The sequence below is a fragment of the Eretmochelys imbricata genome, chromosome 2, assembly GCF_965152235.1.
Source record: "Eretmochelys imbricata isolate rEreImb1 chromosome 2, rEreImb1.hap1, whole genome shotgun sequence".
Taxonomy (NCBI): Eukaryota; Metazoa; Chordata; order Testudines; family Cheloniidae; genus Eretmochelys; species Eretmochelys imbricata.
This window is the reverse complement of record NC_135573.1, coordinates 229,458,375-229,477,393: the sequence shown is the minus strand read 5'-3', so window position 1 is coordinate 229,477,393 and position 19,019 is coordinate 229,458,375. Positions and strand designations below refer to the sequence as shown.

Genomic DNA, 19,019 nt, shown 5'->3' with positions numbered 1-19,019 from the left:
GCACCCCCTCCCACACCCCAATCCCCTGCCCCAGCCCAGAGCCCTGTCCTGCACCCTGAACCCCTCATTTACTGGCCCTACCCCAGAGCCCGCACCCCTAGTCGGAGCCCTCACCCCCCTCCTGTATCCCAACCCCCTGCCCCAGCCCAGTGAAAGCGAGTGAGGGTGGGGGAGAGCAAGCGACGAGGGGGGGAATGGAGTGACAGGGGGGCAGGGCCTCGGGGACGGGCAGGGCAAGGGTGTTCAGTTTTGTGCAATTCAAAAGTTGGTAACCCTAACTTAGGCCCAGATTTTCAAGAACGTCCACTGGTGAGAGTGAGATGCCTGACTTGAGATGGCATTTCCATTCCCCTGACTTCCAAATCCACAGAGCTTCTGTAAGCCTATAACAAACACACAGTGTTTCATAAAAATGTTTTACGTCTGCAAACATTTTTGAAAAGTTGCGCATGGCATTTTTTGTACTCTGTAGCTGTGTCAGAGAAACGTTCACATTCTGATGCTTACCCCAAGCAAACAATCTTCTGAGACTCCCCCACCACGTGGTTTTGCATATGAACTATTTCTCATTTAGAACTAATGAAACCTTACAGACCTTGCCACTCTTAGGACAGGACTTTATAAAAACAGTACACTTTTCAGAAAAGAAAAAATATTTTTCCTCCATAGTGACATATTTTAAAAATGCCTTGTCTGATAAACTTCAGAATTTCTCCAACACTTCTCCATCTGTTCAGGATAACACATGAGAATTTCTGATAGCAAGGTGCTGTTTTCAGGAAGTTGGAGAGGTGCATAAGGTGCCAAAATCAAGGTTATATTGAAATTGCATTACAACTTTAAAGCCTGATCCTGCCCCTACTGCAATCCTTGGCGGATCAACTCCTTATCCAAGGAGTGACTTACTGTAACTCCACCACACAGTATGAAATAATCTTGCATTAGCAGAGAGATGAACTTGATGGATGGAATGTGTCTTTTTCTAGAATGCTGAGAAAATATAGGAAGCGATTTTTTCTGACAAGTCAAATGGTTATTTACAGAAGCTGGGGTAACACATGCCTCTCCCCCACAGCAGCAGCATCTCTGCCCGTCTGGAGGAGAGAGAGAAGATGTTGTTGTGCAAGTGGCCCTGCAACCTGTACTCCCTTAGGAGCCCAAAGCCCCAAAAGGGAGAATGCCAGCTAGGGAGGACCACTGTCAGAATGATAAAAGCGATGCACTAATTCAGTTTTTATCCCCAAAGCAAACACCACAAGGCAGGGGTGCCATGGAGACGTGCACAAGTTAAAGCTGCTCTTCTTTCCTGAAACTTGGTTCAACCAGGGCTGACTCCTCCTTGCAACATAGCAGTCCAGGCCCTTTATTAAACTAGCTCAGCAGCTTAATCCTGCTGGAAATCCTTCACAACACACCCTATTTGTGCAGCTCTTACTGGATGTCCTGTAATAAATTGCTCTTACTTCACTTGCTGCTCCTTTATTTGGATTCCTACTGTACAGATGTAATAATGTGTTTTTTTTAAGCTGAGCCAATCATCAGTGTAAAAATTTATGACAAGCACCATAAACTTCTGAAAGCAGGCTTCTGCTAACTATATTTGGTCAAAGATTTAAATGCATTTTGCACTTGTGAAAGACCTGAATTCTGCGGTATCACAGCTCTAGCCTCAGTAAATGTCTTCGCTATGTCAGAAATAAACTGAGCAGTAACTATGGTACAGTTATTTAACAATTTGTAATTGATGTTCACCTGGCTATCATATGAATATAATGCCATTTGTCCAGATGGGAAACCTTTGCCCCAATTTGTAAAGTAGACTCCACTTCCATCTGTCCAAAGGTACTTGAGTTCATGGTTTATATCATTTAATCCAATCCAAGCATCAACCACAGAATCCTTTAAATGGAAGGTGAGAAAGGCTGAAAGTAAGAAGAAAAACATTTTACATGAAGGGTAGTAGAACACAGCTTTTTCTCATCGGAGAAGTTGCTGATGTGGCCAGAACTGGGTCAGCCATGGTCCAAAAAATTCTTGTAGTATTGAATCTTATAAATCTTCTAATCTGACAGTTTGCAAATTTAGATGAATGTCTTGTGGAGAAAGTGAAAGAAATGGATATTATTTCAACGTTAAGTTAAAAGAAACAGAAAAACAACTAAAAAGAACAAGATGGGAAGATTTTTATTTTGAACAAAATTGGAAAGGCACTTTGGGGAGGGTAAGTTGTTAGTTTGGTGAGCAAGGAATCAGATGTACAATTTTTTTATTTGTACAAGTTATCACAGATGTATGCAGTGATGAGCTGCCAAAATCTTAATAACCAGTTCCCTCCTCACGCCACGAGGGGGTCGTGGCCCACCCTCCCCCCGGGACTCCTGCCCCATCCAACCCCCCGCGTTCCTTGACACCTCCGCCGGGACCTCTGCCCCATCCATCCCCCTCCCCTGTCCCCTGACTGCCCCCAGAACCGGGCAGGAGTGTCTCGTGGGCCACCATAGTGGGTGCCAACCCCGCCCCTAAGAGCCAGAGGGACCTGCCGGAGGGCGAGGTGGGGAGTCCCGGTGGTGCTTACCTAGGGCAGCTCCCAGGAAGCATCTGGCAGGTCCCTGTGGCTCCTAAGGGCGGGGTAGCAGCTGCTCCCCGCACTGATCACATCAAAAGTGGTGCCTTAGGCACCGATTCGGTAGGTGCTCCGGGGCTGAGCACCCACAGGCAGCTCCCTGCCCCACCCCGCGCCCAGCCCCAGCTCACCTCCACTCCACCTCTGCCTCCTCCCCTGAACGTGCCGCCCCGCTTGGCTTCTCCACCCCACCCACCTGGCTTCCCGCGAATCAGCTGTTCGCGCAGGAAGCTTGGGAGGGCTGAGAAGCAAGCGGTGGCTTCACGAGCAGGCCCAGGGAAGCAGAGGAGAGCTGGGGCGAGGAGCAGTTCCCCTGCGCCCCCCTGCTGCAGCGTGGGCAGCCCTCCTTGTGCCCCCCTGCCCCCCAGCTCACCTCCGCTCCGCCTCCGCCTCCCTGGGCCTGAGCGCGAAGCTGGGGGGGGGCGGAGAAGGAGAACAGGGCAGCGCGTTCAGGGGAGGAGGCACCCACCAAACTTTCCCCGTGGGTGCTCCAGCCACGGAGTTGGTGCCTAAGGCACCGCTTTTGGCTGGTTGTTAAATTTAGAAGCCCTTTTAGCGTGGGACAACCGGTTCTAAAAGGGCTTCTAAATTTAACAACTGGTTCCAGCAAACTGGCTCCAGCTCACCACTGGATGTATGTCTGACTCTCCAAGTACAGTAATAGTCTCAACAGCAGATTAGTAAAGCTGCCCCTCTGAGGTTCCTAGGTCTTATTCCATCAAGTGCCCTATAGCCTATGACCAGGACTTTGAAATCTGCTCTGAAGCAAATGGGAAGCCAGCAGAGTTTATGAAGAACAGGTGTGATATATGCGCATCAATCTTTGTTGGTAAGGTTTACTTAAGAGATGCTGCGGCTGGCACTGAAGCTAGAAGTCACATCTCTGGAAATGATCAAAAATATTTGCTTTAGGGTCAACAAGTATCTTGTGTTTGAAACATATGCTGCCCTGACTGCCCTCACTCCCCTGCCCCTTGTTTGCTTGGGGGACCACTGGGACCCATTCACATTACAAGTTCCTTCATGTTTTTATACCAGTTGCTGATACTTCCACCTAAGCTGATTACAATATGGTTGAGTTAAATGTAAATGCTCTTTTGTGGAAAACACAACTATGTGCCAACCACACTCGTGCATCTGCGCCTGCCACGTTGCCTACCCACATTTGTATTTCTGCATTCTGGAAAAATCTAGGTAGGTACCCCAAACTGCCTCAGCCAGTGATAGAATGTAGAGGGGATATGCACAAACAGCGGCATGAGTAGCATGATCAGCAAAGTATTTTGGGTTGCCCTACTGCACAGAGAGCTGGAAAGGAAGAGGACCAACCAAACTGGTTACACAGATAAATGGCTGTCATCCACTCAGCAAAATAATAGTGTTCTGGTTATTGGAAGACAACCATGGCCCAAAATCCTCCCCTGGCAAGACTGAAACATGGCTGACTGCCAAAGTTACAAACACAGCATCAATCATATTTTGTGCAGACATAAACCAAATTTAGAGCCAACCATCTCACTAACTTGTCACAGACTTAAAGTTGTAGCGTACACAAGCCTCAGCTCTGTTCTTTTGTCTGGTCAGGAACAGGTGATTATCACAAAGCTAACCTTAACCAGCTTGTAGAGTTTCAGCCAGGAGCTTACTCTTCTCATTGAATTAATAACCATTTTTGTTTCTCTGTTCTCCCAGCTGGTTGTCCTCCAAAATTTTCTTAATATGAACATCACCTGTGCCTTATCCTGCCAGGACTAAAACCTGTAGGTTTGCGTGCCAAACCTTAGTACTGTTGTCCTGCTGGGAAGTGCAATGGGAAATCAACCCTTCCTTGCACACTTCTGTTGCCAGTAATAATATTGGTTTGTCCCACCAGTTCTACTGTTCGTATGTTTCTTACCTAGAATTCAACCCTTGTGCATAAGCAACCTTTCAGGAATCTGTACAATGTGGTCACAATAGGAATGTTTCCCTTGGAGGGAATTCAACCACATTTTGATCAGTCATATTTGATCCCTAATTTTTTCCGCACTGGGAGTCTGATTTTCTCTACCATGGAAAATCATACATTAGTATGAAGGTAATGGAATTACTCTGATTTTACAGTAACATAACTGTGAACATATCAGAATATAACCTCATTTACTTCTCTCACTATGGCTCTGTCTGTCCATTTGTGCTCTTTTAATTTCATAATTTCATATCTATTGCTTTGGTGCAGTAGCTGTTTTTCAAAGTCATTTTTCCTATCTTTGTTGTTGTTCTTTATTATTTGTATTATTGTAGTGCCTCGGAGCCGCCATCATGGACCAGGACTCCTCCGTGCTAGGCGCTGTACAAACACAGAACAAAAAAACAATCCCTCTCCCAAAAAGTTTAAACAATCTAAGTATAAAACAAGAGGCATCCGATGGTACAGGAAGATGGGGGGAAGTTGTTGTTGGGGGGGCAGCTAAATGAAAATGAAAGGGAAGGGAAGAGGGGGAGGGGGACAGGGCAGGTATGGAGTGAAGTGTGAGGAGGGAGAGGGATGGTTGGAGCAATTAGCCAATCAGCACAGGGCAGAGAAAGTCACAGAACATTCAGCAGTTCTGACTGCAATGTCCACAGGTCCCTGCTTTAGCTGCTTCCCATCTCTGGCTGGCTGCTCTCTGCAATTTTGCCCCAGAGCCACATGGCAGGGGAGGGAGGGAGGCACCGCCTGGATTCTAGTGCCTCTGGTGTGGGCATTTCTCACATTTTCTTATGTGTTTTAATCCATTTACAACTCTTTCCCTTTCTCTGACTGTGTCACATTTTCCTGCTTCACTTTCTTTTTGTTTTCTGCATGTGCTGTCCCACCCTGTAGCTCCCCCAAAAGAAGTGCAAAGTAACTTATTTCCAGTGGAGCAACACTAGGAGTTGAAGCAGTTTGAGATGGACTTGTCCTCAGCAGCAGGAGAGTTCGTATCAGTTTTGGGTCACTTCAGCTGTAAAAATGCTTTGCTGTTAGAAACTTCACACAGTCCCGGTGTTACTTTTCTGGCACAATGGATTGGGAAGCTAGCAACATTACAGTCATTATGAAGCAAAAAAGTCAGAAGGGGAGGGGGTGACTTGGAGGAAAATTCTCAACTGATTAAATTTACAGGTGACAATCTTTAAAAGTTGTCAGATAAATAACAATAATTGCGTATAACAAATCTCAAACACAGTAATCAAATCAGTCCCCCAACCAGATAGAATGGTAACTTGGTCCTAGCAGCTTTTTGTTACTACTAAAAAATATATAGCGGCACTCATATCTACAGTATATGCTTTCAAATATACATTTCTCTCACGTAACTAAAATTTTTCTTAATTCTATATGTAATCAGTGACCGACAAAAAATAGTACAATATATACTGCTGCTGAAGATTTACACTTTAAACTTGCATTTATAATTCTTTACATTAATTGAATGATATCTGGTACAGTACCTTGCACTTGTTCATTTGGGATGGTAACTAGATTTCCGCCTAAATTCATACAAGCTGTTCGTGCAGCATGCCACGACAGCTGCTCATCTTCATTTGAGCCAAACATTTTGTAACACTGAAATAAGAATAAATCATGTAAATATTTTACTTGCTGCAATACTCCCTGCAGATAGGAAGCCATTCTTTTTGAATTAACATGACTGCCATGTTCAAGCAGGAAGGTGAAAGCTTTGCATCACCATAGGAATGCTAAACTGTGTTCTACAAAAAGTTTATGAAAAAAACCCATTTAGAATGAGGTTTTTGAGGTGATGCAGTTGATTATAAAGTGAAAAGTAAAAATATGGATGCCAAAAAAGTATGTTGTTAAAGAAAATGTATTAACCAGATTTGATTTGAAATCAGCTTAAACAAAAAGCAGAAGCTGGCTGCTTTTATAGGCCAGCTGCCTATATTTGGTGAGCTACACAATGATTGAAACCAGCTTGTGTGTGTGTCTTTAACGATACAAAGCATAGGTTGAATCACAGAACAAAGCAGTGATTTTTGTGATAAAATGCAAATAAATACATTTTTTAAAAGAAATGTCTGGTAGTCTGTGAGGCTGAAATTTGCACAAGAAGTCCTAGTAGTACATTGTGGAACAGAAAAAGTATCTGTGTTGACCTGAAACATTCTTTTTTCAAGTAATAATGTCAACAGATCTGCTACAATGTGTACTTCAGCCTGCTTGGAACTTGGGGACAGAGCTAGACCTGTCAGTCACTGGCAGCAAAGAAATAGTCTGTTTCTTTTAGAGTAACAGCTGTGTTAATCTGTATTCGCAAAAAGAAAAGGAGTACTTGTGACACCTTAGAGACTAACCAATTTATTTGAGCATAAGCTTTCGTGAGCTACAGCTCACTTCATCGGATGCACACTGTGGAAAATACAGAAGATGTTTTTATACACACAGACCATGAAAAAAATGGGTGTTTATCATTACAAAAGGTTTTCCCTCCCCCCCCCCCCCCCGCCCCACTCTCCTGCTGGTAATAGCTTATCTAAAGTGATCACTCTCCTTACAATGTGTATGATAATCAAGGTGGGCCATTTCCAGCACAAATCCAGGTTTTCTCTCCCCCCCCCTGCAACCCCAAAACCACTCTCCTGTTGGTAATAGCTTATCTAAAGTGATCACTCTCCTTACAATGTGTATGATAATCAAGGTGGGCCATTTCCAGCACAAATCCAGGTTTTCTTCTCTCCCCCCCCCCCCGAAGTCTGTTTCTTGAAGTTCCATCCAACTGATACAACTTCCAGGGTCAGGGTAATTCCATTTTGCGTTCATACGTTACTGATTGTGTTAACTATACTTGGAAGAGAAAGCATAGTTTCTCCTATTGTGGAACATGGAGGTAATTTTCCCTAAAGAAGCAAACCTGAAACTTTGTTTGTGAATTTCCAACTCTGTCTCCGGGGTGGACTGGATCTGTGAATCTTATTATTTTCAGGATGGACATTTTCAAGTAAACATACATAAGTTTTCCTATTCTTCACCATACTAAGTTCCACAGATCTGTTACAATGGGATTTTACACCAGTATGCTTCCAGCAAGGGAAGCAGGATCATCCTTGAAACATGGACATCCAAAATAAGGTAGTATATGTATCTTCTATCTTCCCCTGAGCACTGAGATATGGAGACGACTTGTGCCAAAAAGTGGTACTGGCTAAAGATTAGATGACCAACATGTAGAATTTGGTGAATTTAGATACTGATGGCCACAAGGCTGCCTCACAGATTTCAATACTGGACATGTGACTTCTCTGCTCTCCATTGTCAGTATTCCTACAGATTCTATTTTGATACTTGATAGAAGGAAGAAATCTGTCTTGAATTCACTTTGGAAATTACTGTTATAGAAGTTGTGAAGACTACTTGTGTGAATTAAAAGTATGATTCTGGGTCTCATTGGAGAAAGCTCCCAACTTCATATATTCATCTAATTAGAGATAGTAATTATCAGGTAGTTTACTTAATGGATAGGAAGTATATTGACACTTGCCACATGAATTTGAATGCAGTAGTGCTTTTAGGACCAGAATAGGAGATTCTTCCTATCAGGCTTATGAAATCTTTATTAGAGAGATTTGACTTTGCAGTTGTTAGGATACAGCTGTGGCAACACTACTAATGACTTTGCTTTCACAAGTTCCTGATGCTCGTGGCGTTCATTCACGATTCTGAACACTAAGGGCCAGATTCTGATTTCAGTTACACCGGTGTAAATCCAAAGAAACACCACTGAGACTGGATTTACACCTCTGCGATTGAGATCAGAATCTGGTCCTGAAATTCCAGTTCTATCTCTGCTGAATGTCCTAACACTGACACAGAAAACTGGGTTAGCATAACATGTGTAAAGCCGCACTGGATCAGCATGGAGAGGTAATATAACACCACCTTAGCAAAAGAACAAACAAAAACACACAAAAAATCCAATGTATTAAAAGTCATACACAACATCTACATTCATAGTCTCTTGCAGAATGAATTAAGCCCCTGGAGGAATGGGAGCAGGGATTCTGAAGAGAAGTTATTTGTTGAACAAAATGATCTACTGTTCAGAACCGTTTCTCTAATACACTCTGATGGGCTTCTTCATATGCTCTACTCAGGGCTGATGCTGACACTCACTTTCAGTTATCTAATAAATCTCCAAAAAAAGCATCAATCAGAAAAAAGTGGAAATTCAGTTAAATATACACATTAAATTCTACCAGGATCATTCCCGTGTGAAAGGTACGTAAGACTTACAGCAACTTACACTGCTTATATCCCCTGATTTATTTCCTAAAGGATTTAAATATGGTTTTATTAATTACCAGAATAGCTCAACCAACCAATAACTGAAAAAAATCAGACCCTGTTTTTCATTAAATGGTGCATATTTTTGTAAAGAAAGTTGCTTGCATACAATTTCATCACAAATGAACATGTCATGCGTGCCATAATCCCCTTTGCATGCAAAGAATAATGAATTAATGAATAACGTATGCAGACCTAAGGCCTCTCTTTGTGAAAATCCAGCCCTCTTTCTCCAGTACTGTATCATAATAATAAATATAAAAATGCATAATTCCTCTGTCTAAAATACAAACACATTGTGGATATGTTACTGTACCTTATTTTGAAACAAAAGCCAAGTTTCCGGACATCCTCCTGGCGGTGAAGATGTTGTAGGAGAAAGTGTTGCATTAATGGAACTGTTGTGCCTTTCACATATATAAGGATTTGGATAACCACAGTTTATATCATTCCATAATCCTGAATATGAGATAAATACATAACTGGGTGAGACTCACATTTGTCATGAATACCCATCCCATGAGAGACAAAGTGGGTAAGGTAATATCTTTTATTGGACCAACTTCTGTTAGTGAGAGAGACCAGCTTTTGAGCCAAACAGAACTCTTCTTCAGGTCTGGAAAGGTACTCTGAGTGTTACAGCTAACTGCAAGATGGATCTGATTATTTAACGTAAGTGGTTAGCACATATTCTAAGGGACGATTCAAAGTACGGAAGTTGGTCCGATAAAAGATATTACCTCATCCACTTTGTCTCTCTAATATCCTGGGACCGACATGGCTACAGCTACACTGAATATATCCCACCCCATGTCTGTTGCATGAAAAATTATTTCAATATAGTTACATTAGTTACAGTGCTATTATTTGAAGGATATTAACAGTAAGAGTCAGTGCCTCACAATTTGTGTAGTATTTTACATCTCTGCCAAAGTAGTGTACATTGCCACCATTGTGTCTGGTGGCATTTAAAACCCATTTTGCATATGTGTAAATGATTATACAAAACTGAGGAAGCTTTTGGCAAAGGAGGCGCCTACACAGGAAGGATGAGCTCCACCTAAGCCAAAACGGAACCAGATAGTTGGCATGTAAAATTGAAAACTTTGTCTTTTTTTATAGCATAGGCTGGGGGGAAGCCAACAGGTGCAGAGGAGCACATAGTTTGGATAGACACAGATCTTGGGAGTATTTATTAAAGGGGACACACTATATCGAAATATAGAGGCTAGGACAGAAGTTGATAAAATAAAATACTTAGGAAATGAAAAGAAAAAGTCAGATGAAAAAGAGTCCCATTCAATTACATCATATGAAGACAGAAAACTAAATACTGACAAATATTATAAGTGCTTGTATGCAAATGTTAGAAGTCTAAACATTAAGATGGGTGAACTTGAGTGCCTGATATTAAATAAAAAGAAAAGGAGTACTTGTGGCACCTTAGATACTAACCAATTTATTTGAGCATAAGCTTTCGTGAGCTACAGCTCACTTCATCGGATGCATATTGTGGAAAGTGTAGAAGATATTTTTATACACACAGACCATGAAAAAATACCTCCCCCCACCCCACTCTCCTGCTGGTAATAGCTTATCTAAAGTGACCACTCTCCTTACAAAGTGTATGATAATCAAGGTGCGCCATTTCCAGCACAAATCCAGAGTTTAACAAGAATGTCGGGGGGGGGGGGGGAGGAGGAGGAAAAAACAAGGGGAAATAGGTTACCTTGCGCTGGAAATGGCCCACCTTGATTATCATACACATTGTAAGGAGAGTGATCACTTTAGATAAGCTATTACCAGCAGGAGAGTGGGGTGGGGGGGGAGGTATTTTTTCATGTTTTGTGTGTATAAAAAGATCTTCTACACTTTCCACAGTATGCATCCGATGAAGTGAGCTGTAGCTCACAAAAGCTTATGCTCAAATAAATTGGTTAGTCTCTAAGGTGCCACAAGTACTCCTTTTCTTTTTGCGAATACAGACTAACACGGCTGTTACTCTGAAACCTGATATTAAATGAGGACATTGATATAATATGCATCACAGAAACTTGGTGGAATGAGGATAATTAACAGAACATGGTAATAGCAGGGTACAAAATATATAGCAATGACAGAGAAGGCTCACTGTGGTGGGAAAGTGGCAGTATACATGAAAGAAAGCATAAGGTCAAATATAGTGAAAATCTTAAATGAATCAAACTGTACTATAGAATCTCAATTGATAGAAATTCCATGCTTAAATGGTAAGTGTATAGCAGTAGGAATGTACTGCTGACCAATATGGTGATGGTGATTGTGAAAGGTTCAGGGAGATTAGAGAGGCTAAAAAAACCAGAAAACCCAGTAACAATGCGGGATTTCAACTATCCCCATATCGAGTGGGTCTATGTTACCTCAGGAAGGGCTGCAGAGGTAAAATTTCTACACACCTTTAATGATTGCTTCTTGGAGCAAATAGCCCTGGAACCCACAAGAGGAGAGAAAATTGTTGATTTAGTCCTAAGTTGGAGCACAGGATCTTGTCTAAGAGGTGAATATAGTTGGACCACTTGGTAATAGCGACCATAATGTAATTAAATTTAACATCCTTGTAGCGGAGAAAATACCAAAGAAACCCACAATAGAAGCATTTAACTTGAAAAAGGGAAACTACACAAAAATGAGGACACTTACTAAATGGAAATTAATAGAAACAGTCAAGGATGAAATGCCTGCAAGTTGCATGGAAGCTATTTAAAAACCACTATAATAGAGGGGCTAACTAAATGTACATCCCATATAAAACAAAACAAAACAAAAACAGAAAGAGAACAACAACAAAATGCCATCGTGGCTAAACAGCAGAGTCAGAGAGGCAGTTAGAGGCAAAAGTGCACCCTTTAAAAATTGGAAGTCAAATCCTACTGAGGAAAATAGAAAGGAGCATAAACTCTGTCCATAAGCACTCTGCAAATGTGTAATTAGGCAAGTCAAAAAAAAATCTGAAAAGCAACTACCAAAAGACCCAATAACAAACAGCAATTTTTTTTTAAGTTGCTCAGAAGCCAGAAGCCTGCCAAACAATCAGTGGGGCCAATAAATGACTGAGGTGCTAAAAGAGCTCTTAAGGAAATCAAGGCTGTTACAGAGAATTCTTTACATTGGTCTTTGGGACATGAGGCAGATTCCCAAACATTCATTTTAGGTGGCAAATCAGAGGAACTGTCCCAGATTGAGGTGTCAATTGAGGAAGTATTGGAATGCATTGATAAATAATAAGTCACCAGGACCAAAAGGTTATATACCTGTCAGGACTCTTGAATGAATATCAGGCAAATTGGTTGAAACTGTAGTAAAGAATTATCAGACACACAGATGAACAAGATATGTTGGAAAAGAGCAAACATGGCTTTTGTAAAGGGAAATCATGCCTCACCAATATATTAGAATTCTCTTAAGGTGTCAATAAGCATGTGGACAAGGGTGATCCACTTCATATAGCGTACTTGGACTTTCAGAAAGCCTTTGGCAAATACCACACCTAAGGCTTCTAAGCAAAGTAAGCGGTCAAGGGATAAGAGGGAAGGTTCTCTCATGGATCAGTAACTGGTGAAAAGATAGGAAACAAAAGGTAGGAATAAATGGTCAGTTTTCACAATGGGAACAGGTAAATAGTGGACTCCCGCAGTGATCTGTACTGGGACTTGTGCTGTTCAATTTATTCATAAATGATCTGGGAAAAGGAGTGAGCAGTGAGGTAGCAAAGTCTGCAGGTAACACAAAATTACTCAAGATAGTTAAGTCCAAAGCAGACTGCAAAGAGTTAAGAAAGGAATCTCACAAAATTGGGTGAGTGGGTAACAAAATGACAAATGAAATTCAATGTTGATAAGTGAAAAATAATGCACATTGGAAAAAATAATCCCAATAATACAAGATGGTGGGGTCTAAATTAGCTGTTACTACTCAAGAAAGAGATCTTGGAGTTATTATGGACAGTTCTCTGAAAACATCTACTCAATGTGCAGTGGCAGTCAAAAAAGCAAAAAATGTTAGGAAGCATTAGGAAAGGGATGGATAGCTAAAGAGATGATAAAACAGAAAATATCATAATCCAGGAATATTCCTACACCTTGAATGCTGTGTGCAATTCTGGTAGTTCCATCTCAAAAAAGATATATTAGAATTGGAAAAGGTACAGAGAAGGGCAACAAAAATGATTAGGGGTATGGAACAGTTTCTATACAAGGACAGATGAAAAAGAGTGGGACCGTTCATTTTAGAAAAGAGATGATGATGGGGGGATATGATAAAATCATGAATGGGGTGGAGAAAGTGAATATGGAAGGGACTAACAGGCAGCAGGTTTTAAAAAAACACAATGCACAGTCAGCCAGGGGATGTTATGAAAGCCAAAACTATATAACTGGGTTAAAAAAGAATGTGTAAATTCATGGAGAATAGATCTATCAATGGCTTTTAGCCAAGATGGTGAGGGATGCAATCTCATGCTCCAGGTATCTCTAAACCATCAACTGCCAGAAGCTGAGACTGCATGACATGGGCTGGATCCTTTGATAATTGCCCTTTTCTGTTCATTCCCTCTGAAGCACCTGCACAGGTCACTATCAGAAGACAGACCACTGGTCTGACCCAGCACGGACATTCTTATATCCTTAAGATGAAAGGCAATGGAAAGGTTTGAAGATTTTGTTATTTATGTCATCAACATGAATTTCTTAGTACCACATTAGCTCAGTTAATAACAACAATAATAATAATTATTATATATTTATATAGCAGCCATGCCCAGTGGCCGCTGTTAGGTCCCATTGTGCTGGATACAATACAAACACATATGAAGAAAGTTAATTTTTTGTAATACCTCTAAAAAAAAAAAAAAGAAGAAGCAGCAAGAAATAAACCACAGAAGGAAAAATTAATGACCTACACACACAAAAAAAAAATTAAATCTAGAAATGTCATATTACTCACCTAAGTTTTTATACATGACTACACAGTTTTCATCATTGTTTGCAAAGTTGGGTTCATGTGCTGCCCATGCTAAGAAATTCACAGGGGTTCCATCCATCCAGCTTAAAATCAGACAAAACAGAACCTATTTATGAATACATTTATTTGCTTCCATGTTACAAAAAATCATTTTGCAAAATGTTGAAGAAGTCTATCGACCACTTAGTGTAGAGTGCTTTACTTGTCCAACTTCCATTAACATTAAATGCTATGAGAAGGCTAAAGACTTAACTGAGAAGAGAAAATATGTTTTATATATTTTTACTTTGATTATCCCTGTGTTTATTCTGTATCTATAGATCTACTAACTTTCTTTTTAAATATCTGGATATATTTCCTAACACATTCCAGCTGCTTAGGCACAGGTCTGGTGATGCAAAGCAGCTATAAACATGGCTTAGCTGCCTTGCTAGAGCAGCACAAGGCAGTCCAAGTGTGTTGGCGACTATGGTTCATATTCTAGCTCCTTGCCTATTTTCTTTTGTGTTTTATTTTTCTGTATACAACTGACTGATTTCAAATTATATAATGACTAATACAGAAAAAACACAACTACAAAGACATGATAAGGTGCATACAGTGATTTCTATGAAAAAGTCAACAGTTACCATCATAAGAAACCTAAGATATGTTAAAAGAAAAGGAGTACTTGTGGCACCTTAGAGACTAACCAATTTATTTGAGCATAAGCTTTCGTGAGCTACAGCTCACTTCATCGAATATGTTAAGTATTTCCTATTTTAATACAGGAAAAGACTGCAATATTTCAGACACCACGATGTGGTAACTGCTGGCCAAAAAGGATCATTATACATGGTGACCCCCTGCAAGGATGGAAGATATGGTAGTAAGTACTTATAAATAACTATGAACTTTGTTGAAAAGTAACGAGTGAGAAACAAACCTACTGTTTCTACAAAGGCACAGACCTTGCGTTACAGCTGAGTTTTGCCCCTGATTTGTGCAGTAGTAATACACCTCTGTACCTCCCAATCCTGGGACCCAGGACAATTCTGAATGTAGCCAAAGGACCACTATGGAAGCTAGGGATCAGCATGGCACAGCAGAATCCAGACACTCCCATTTCCCCCTAATCCAGGCTTTATCTCCAGCATCACTTTTTCTTTTACTTCTAAGTAACAGCTATTTTTTAAAAAAAAATCATTTTTTCTTTTGAGTTAACTAGAGATGGGTGTAAACTGAAATTGTATTGATCTAATCCAGTCAAATTAAAAAAAAAGATTTATATCTTGTAGAACTTCAAAACTCAGGGCTGTCTCTTCAATTAAAATATCTTTTGGGATGCACTACTAATCTTAAAACAAATGGCAAAGTACAACTTTTCAAAATCCATCAGAACTACTGAACTTTTCTTCTTTTTTTGTTTTAAAAAGGTTATTTTTTTAAAAAAGGTTAATGTTCTAATATTCTTACGGAATTAATGGATTTGCAAGGGTTTAAGAGCCTGACCCAACTCCTTCTGGAGTCAATGGAAAAAGTCACTGATTTCATTGGAAAGTTGGTCTTCTATGAGGGCAGAATTTGGTCCGGTATCAATAGATAAATATTCTTTTAAATTCCTCAGTGTGGTTTTACTTTGTAAGATTCAGAGCAATGGCGTAACTAAGAGCAAAATTCAACTCCATTCCCCTGTTCCCACCCCTCCAGCTACAGAAAATGTAAAGTAGCCATTATTGTGACCAATCATATAGAAATGCTATAATAAATAATTAGTGTGGGATTTTCTAAAAATTTTGAATGAAATATGCTTGTGAACTGAGATCTTTATGCCAATATTTAGTTCAGAATAAATTTTTACAACCCTCAGTAATGGAAACACTAAGGGTGACATCATGGTCTCACTGAAGTCAATGGCAAAACAGTCTCAATGACTTTGACGGGGCCACAATTTCACCCTAAAGTTCTCTATAATCACAGCTTTGTCCAGTACAAGACTTGTTTCACTACAGTATGTTACTAGCTTTGATGTTGCTTGTTTACTTACCTAACCTGTTTATCCAAACTCAGTTCTAAACCAATGAAATATGCATCTTCTTTGCCATTTTTCAAGATCTAAAACAAAAAGATAAAACTTAAACACTTTCCTCTTTATAAATCAAAAATATTTTACTGTAACTGCCTGGAGAGTGAGTTACAGGTCCCCGTCTGTGCTGATCCACAGAGGATATAAATTGTTTCATCCCACAGCAATAGAGTTTCGGCTCTTTAGCTTAAGTCGTAGCAGCTCATGCTTTTAGCTCTGGAGGTACCCAGTTCAATCCCCAATATATTGACCAAGAGGGTAGCCATCACATGAGTAATTATTTCAGTTTCCCTTCAAAGTTGTTGGATTTAATATCTAGAGAAATTTCTAGTGACGGACATTCTCTCTCCTATGATTTGGATTAAATTCGAGATAGATCCTTCATCTTTTTTCACTATTGCTCTTTAGTCAGTTGAGCAAAATTGTTATTTAATGAAAGTCTGCCTTATAAGCACATTGCTGATTTTATAAAATGGAGACCAACTCATAGGCTACAGGAGAATTTACCCCAAATTTCCTAATCACTCAGGGTAAACAAGCTCTTCCCTGGGTCTCAATCTATGCCCCAAATTCTCACTTCCCTCTCAAGATTTCGCCAGTCATACAATGCTGAGAGATAGGGGACAGACCTGTTGGTTGGCAATTCCACTTTTATTTCTCTCTCTGTCACACACACACAAGCTGAAACCAACAAGACCATGAGGCTTTGATTTTATCTGGAGTACTGCATTGAAGATCTCCAGCTCTGCAGGATCCATGCCTCAGAATATTTTGAAGTTGTCAAGCAACTTAGCAGCTCAGTAATTTCAGGCCAGATCCTGCCCATCTTTTCGGTGAAAACTTCCACTTTATTCAGTTCTTTTGAGACTGACAAGTGAAGCAGTGGCTAACTCTGGCAATTGTTATTTTGTGGAGCAATTTGGTTCTTGTTAAAAAGCTGATTTATAGCCATAAATTGATTCAAATTAAAGTTTAAGATCCACTAGCAATTGCTAACACAGTTCAGTGACAGTCCCTCTCTTGACCAGTTTGCCAATTAAAGGCCTAATTCACCACTGCATTATTGCAGTTTTATGACAATGTAACTTCATTCATTTCACAGGCATAAAACTGGAATGACATAGTAGTGAATCAGGCTCTTAGGAGAAATATTCTGTGACCATGTTCACTGTACTAGATTACTAATTGCTGAAGCAAGGCCTGGTTTGCTCACATATCTCCACAGCATCTTTCTTTCACTGTCACCCTCGATGACAACAAGATCTCCAAAATTCTTCTTGCAAAACTCCCTGCCTTTTTCCATGGGAACACTTTCTGTGCTGAAATAATACTGCTTGTCTTCTTGTATAATCCATCCATCATCTGTGACTTTATATTCTGTAAAGTAAATAATGAGGCCATATTTATTGTCCCTATCATACATATTATTCTCATTATAATTATTAAAATACATTACTAAAAAAAACTCACTGGGACTAGGAGGCTCCGTTGGTTCAGGTTTTACTTTTGCTCCTGTAAAATAAAATAAAACCACATGTAATACATCTCATAGCCACGTAGCACAACCTCTCCCCCGACTCCAGCCCATACTCAAGTTTATATGGTAAAGTTTAAAGAAAACAAAGCACTAGATTCCAGTTATTCTTTATATATACAAAATACACTGTAAGTTACCAATTTAATGTGTGTCAGAATTGAATTATAACTGTTTTGAGAGGCATGGGGCACAGCAGATGCTTGTCCTGCTCTGCGAAAGCTTCTACGCCTCCTTTTAGTTTTGATTTTGTATGCAAACTAGTATGTGCAGTGGAAGACAAGAGGCAGACTAGGCACAACCCTCAACAGGTATTATTAGGTTTAACATTTTTCAGATGAAGTTTTTTCATTGAAAAATGGCCTTTTCTCTCAGTTTTTGTTTAAAAAATTGATTTTTTTTAAATAGAAAATATTATCAAAAACCATTATGACATTTTTCATTTACTGAAACTGGGTTTTCAGAAAATGAAAGATGTTAACCATTTAGGTAAGGTTTTTGATAAAACTTCCACTTGAAAAATGTTGCAAAAATATGCTTTACAACGGGTCCATTTCAAATCCTGTAAAATGAAAACAATTTTTCAATTTTTTTGTGAAATTTTTCAGTTCATGCATAGTACCAGCTGAAAAAAGAACTCTCACAATATACTGCAGTGCAGTTTAACACTTTCCTGATGATTTCTCAGTAGCATAAATGGCAGGCCACAGGTACTCTCTGAGCTTTGTTATTCATATAATGGATTTTCCTGATAGCTGGCACTACAGAAAATGACTTTCCACTACACTTGATGTCTCTCTATGTCATCTGTTTTTAGTCATTTTCCTTGCTGAGTAAATAGAATCTCAAAAGTGTTAACCTTTTAGTGACATTTCCTATTGAATTTCCCAGAAATTTCTTTACCCATCAGAAGCGGATCTTTCTGGTCTAACTTTTTGCTCTCATTCATCTGAAATGTGACCTTCACTCTACGCTCTCCCTAAACAAAAGGCTGTGATGAGGCAATTGCTGAAGCAGTCACTGAAATACTTAAAGTTAGCTATGTATGCTGCTTCTAGAACTTGAAGTTTCCTTGATTTGGAGCTTTTGGCTTGATGCCATAAGAAAAAAGAATTCCTTAATAAAGTTGCCAGCCATCCAAAATTTGAGTTCAACACATTCAGGACGCATTTGATAAGGTCATCCTAATTCTGGGTATGTTTACCTGTTGCCATAACTTTAAAGCTACTGACCTTTTTTTCTTCAAATGTCATTTGTTTTGAAGATTTCTGAGACCTAAAAATCAAACCATGTTTGAAGGAATTTGGTTCAGTAGCTGAAATAGAAAAATTCTACTGCATATGCCAGAAAAATCCTACTGCTTATGCACAGTGGCTTTAAAACTATGGAATTGATTTTCTTCAGTTTGGCTTCAAGAATCTTGGATCTCAAAACAGAGATGCGCAAAATAACCACAATTTACAATATTTAGCTTCAGTTATCTGGCCAAAAA

General features: G+C 39.9%; 1 protein-coding gene across 1 annotated transcript in view; it reads right to left on the bottom strand.

Annotated features, from left to right (window-relative positions):
- Positions 1–19,019, bottom strand: part of LOC144260723 (macrophage mannose receptor 1-like) — an 84,042-nt gene that overhangs the window by 21,621 nt on the left and 43,402 nt on the right. Inside the window, exons 16-22 of the mRNA XM_077809435.1 lie at positions 17,464–17,505; positions 17,207–17,370; positions 15,955–16,022; positions 13,911–14,011; positions 9,247–9,389; positions 6,080–6,194; positions 1,753–1,922 (exon numbers count right to left, since the gene is read on the bottom strand). Coding sequence (XP_077665561.1) covers positions 1,753–1,922; positions 6,080–6,194; positions 9,247–9,389; positions 13,911–14,011; positions 15,955–16,022; positions 17,207–17,370; positions 17,464–17,505 — 803 coding nt within the window. The remainder of the gene's footprint in view (positions 1–1,752; positions 1,923–6,079; positions 6,195–9,246; positions 9,390–13,910; positions 14,012–15,954; positions 16,023–17,206; positions 17,371–17,463; positions 17,506–19,019) is intronic.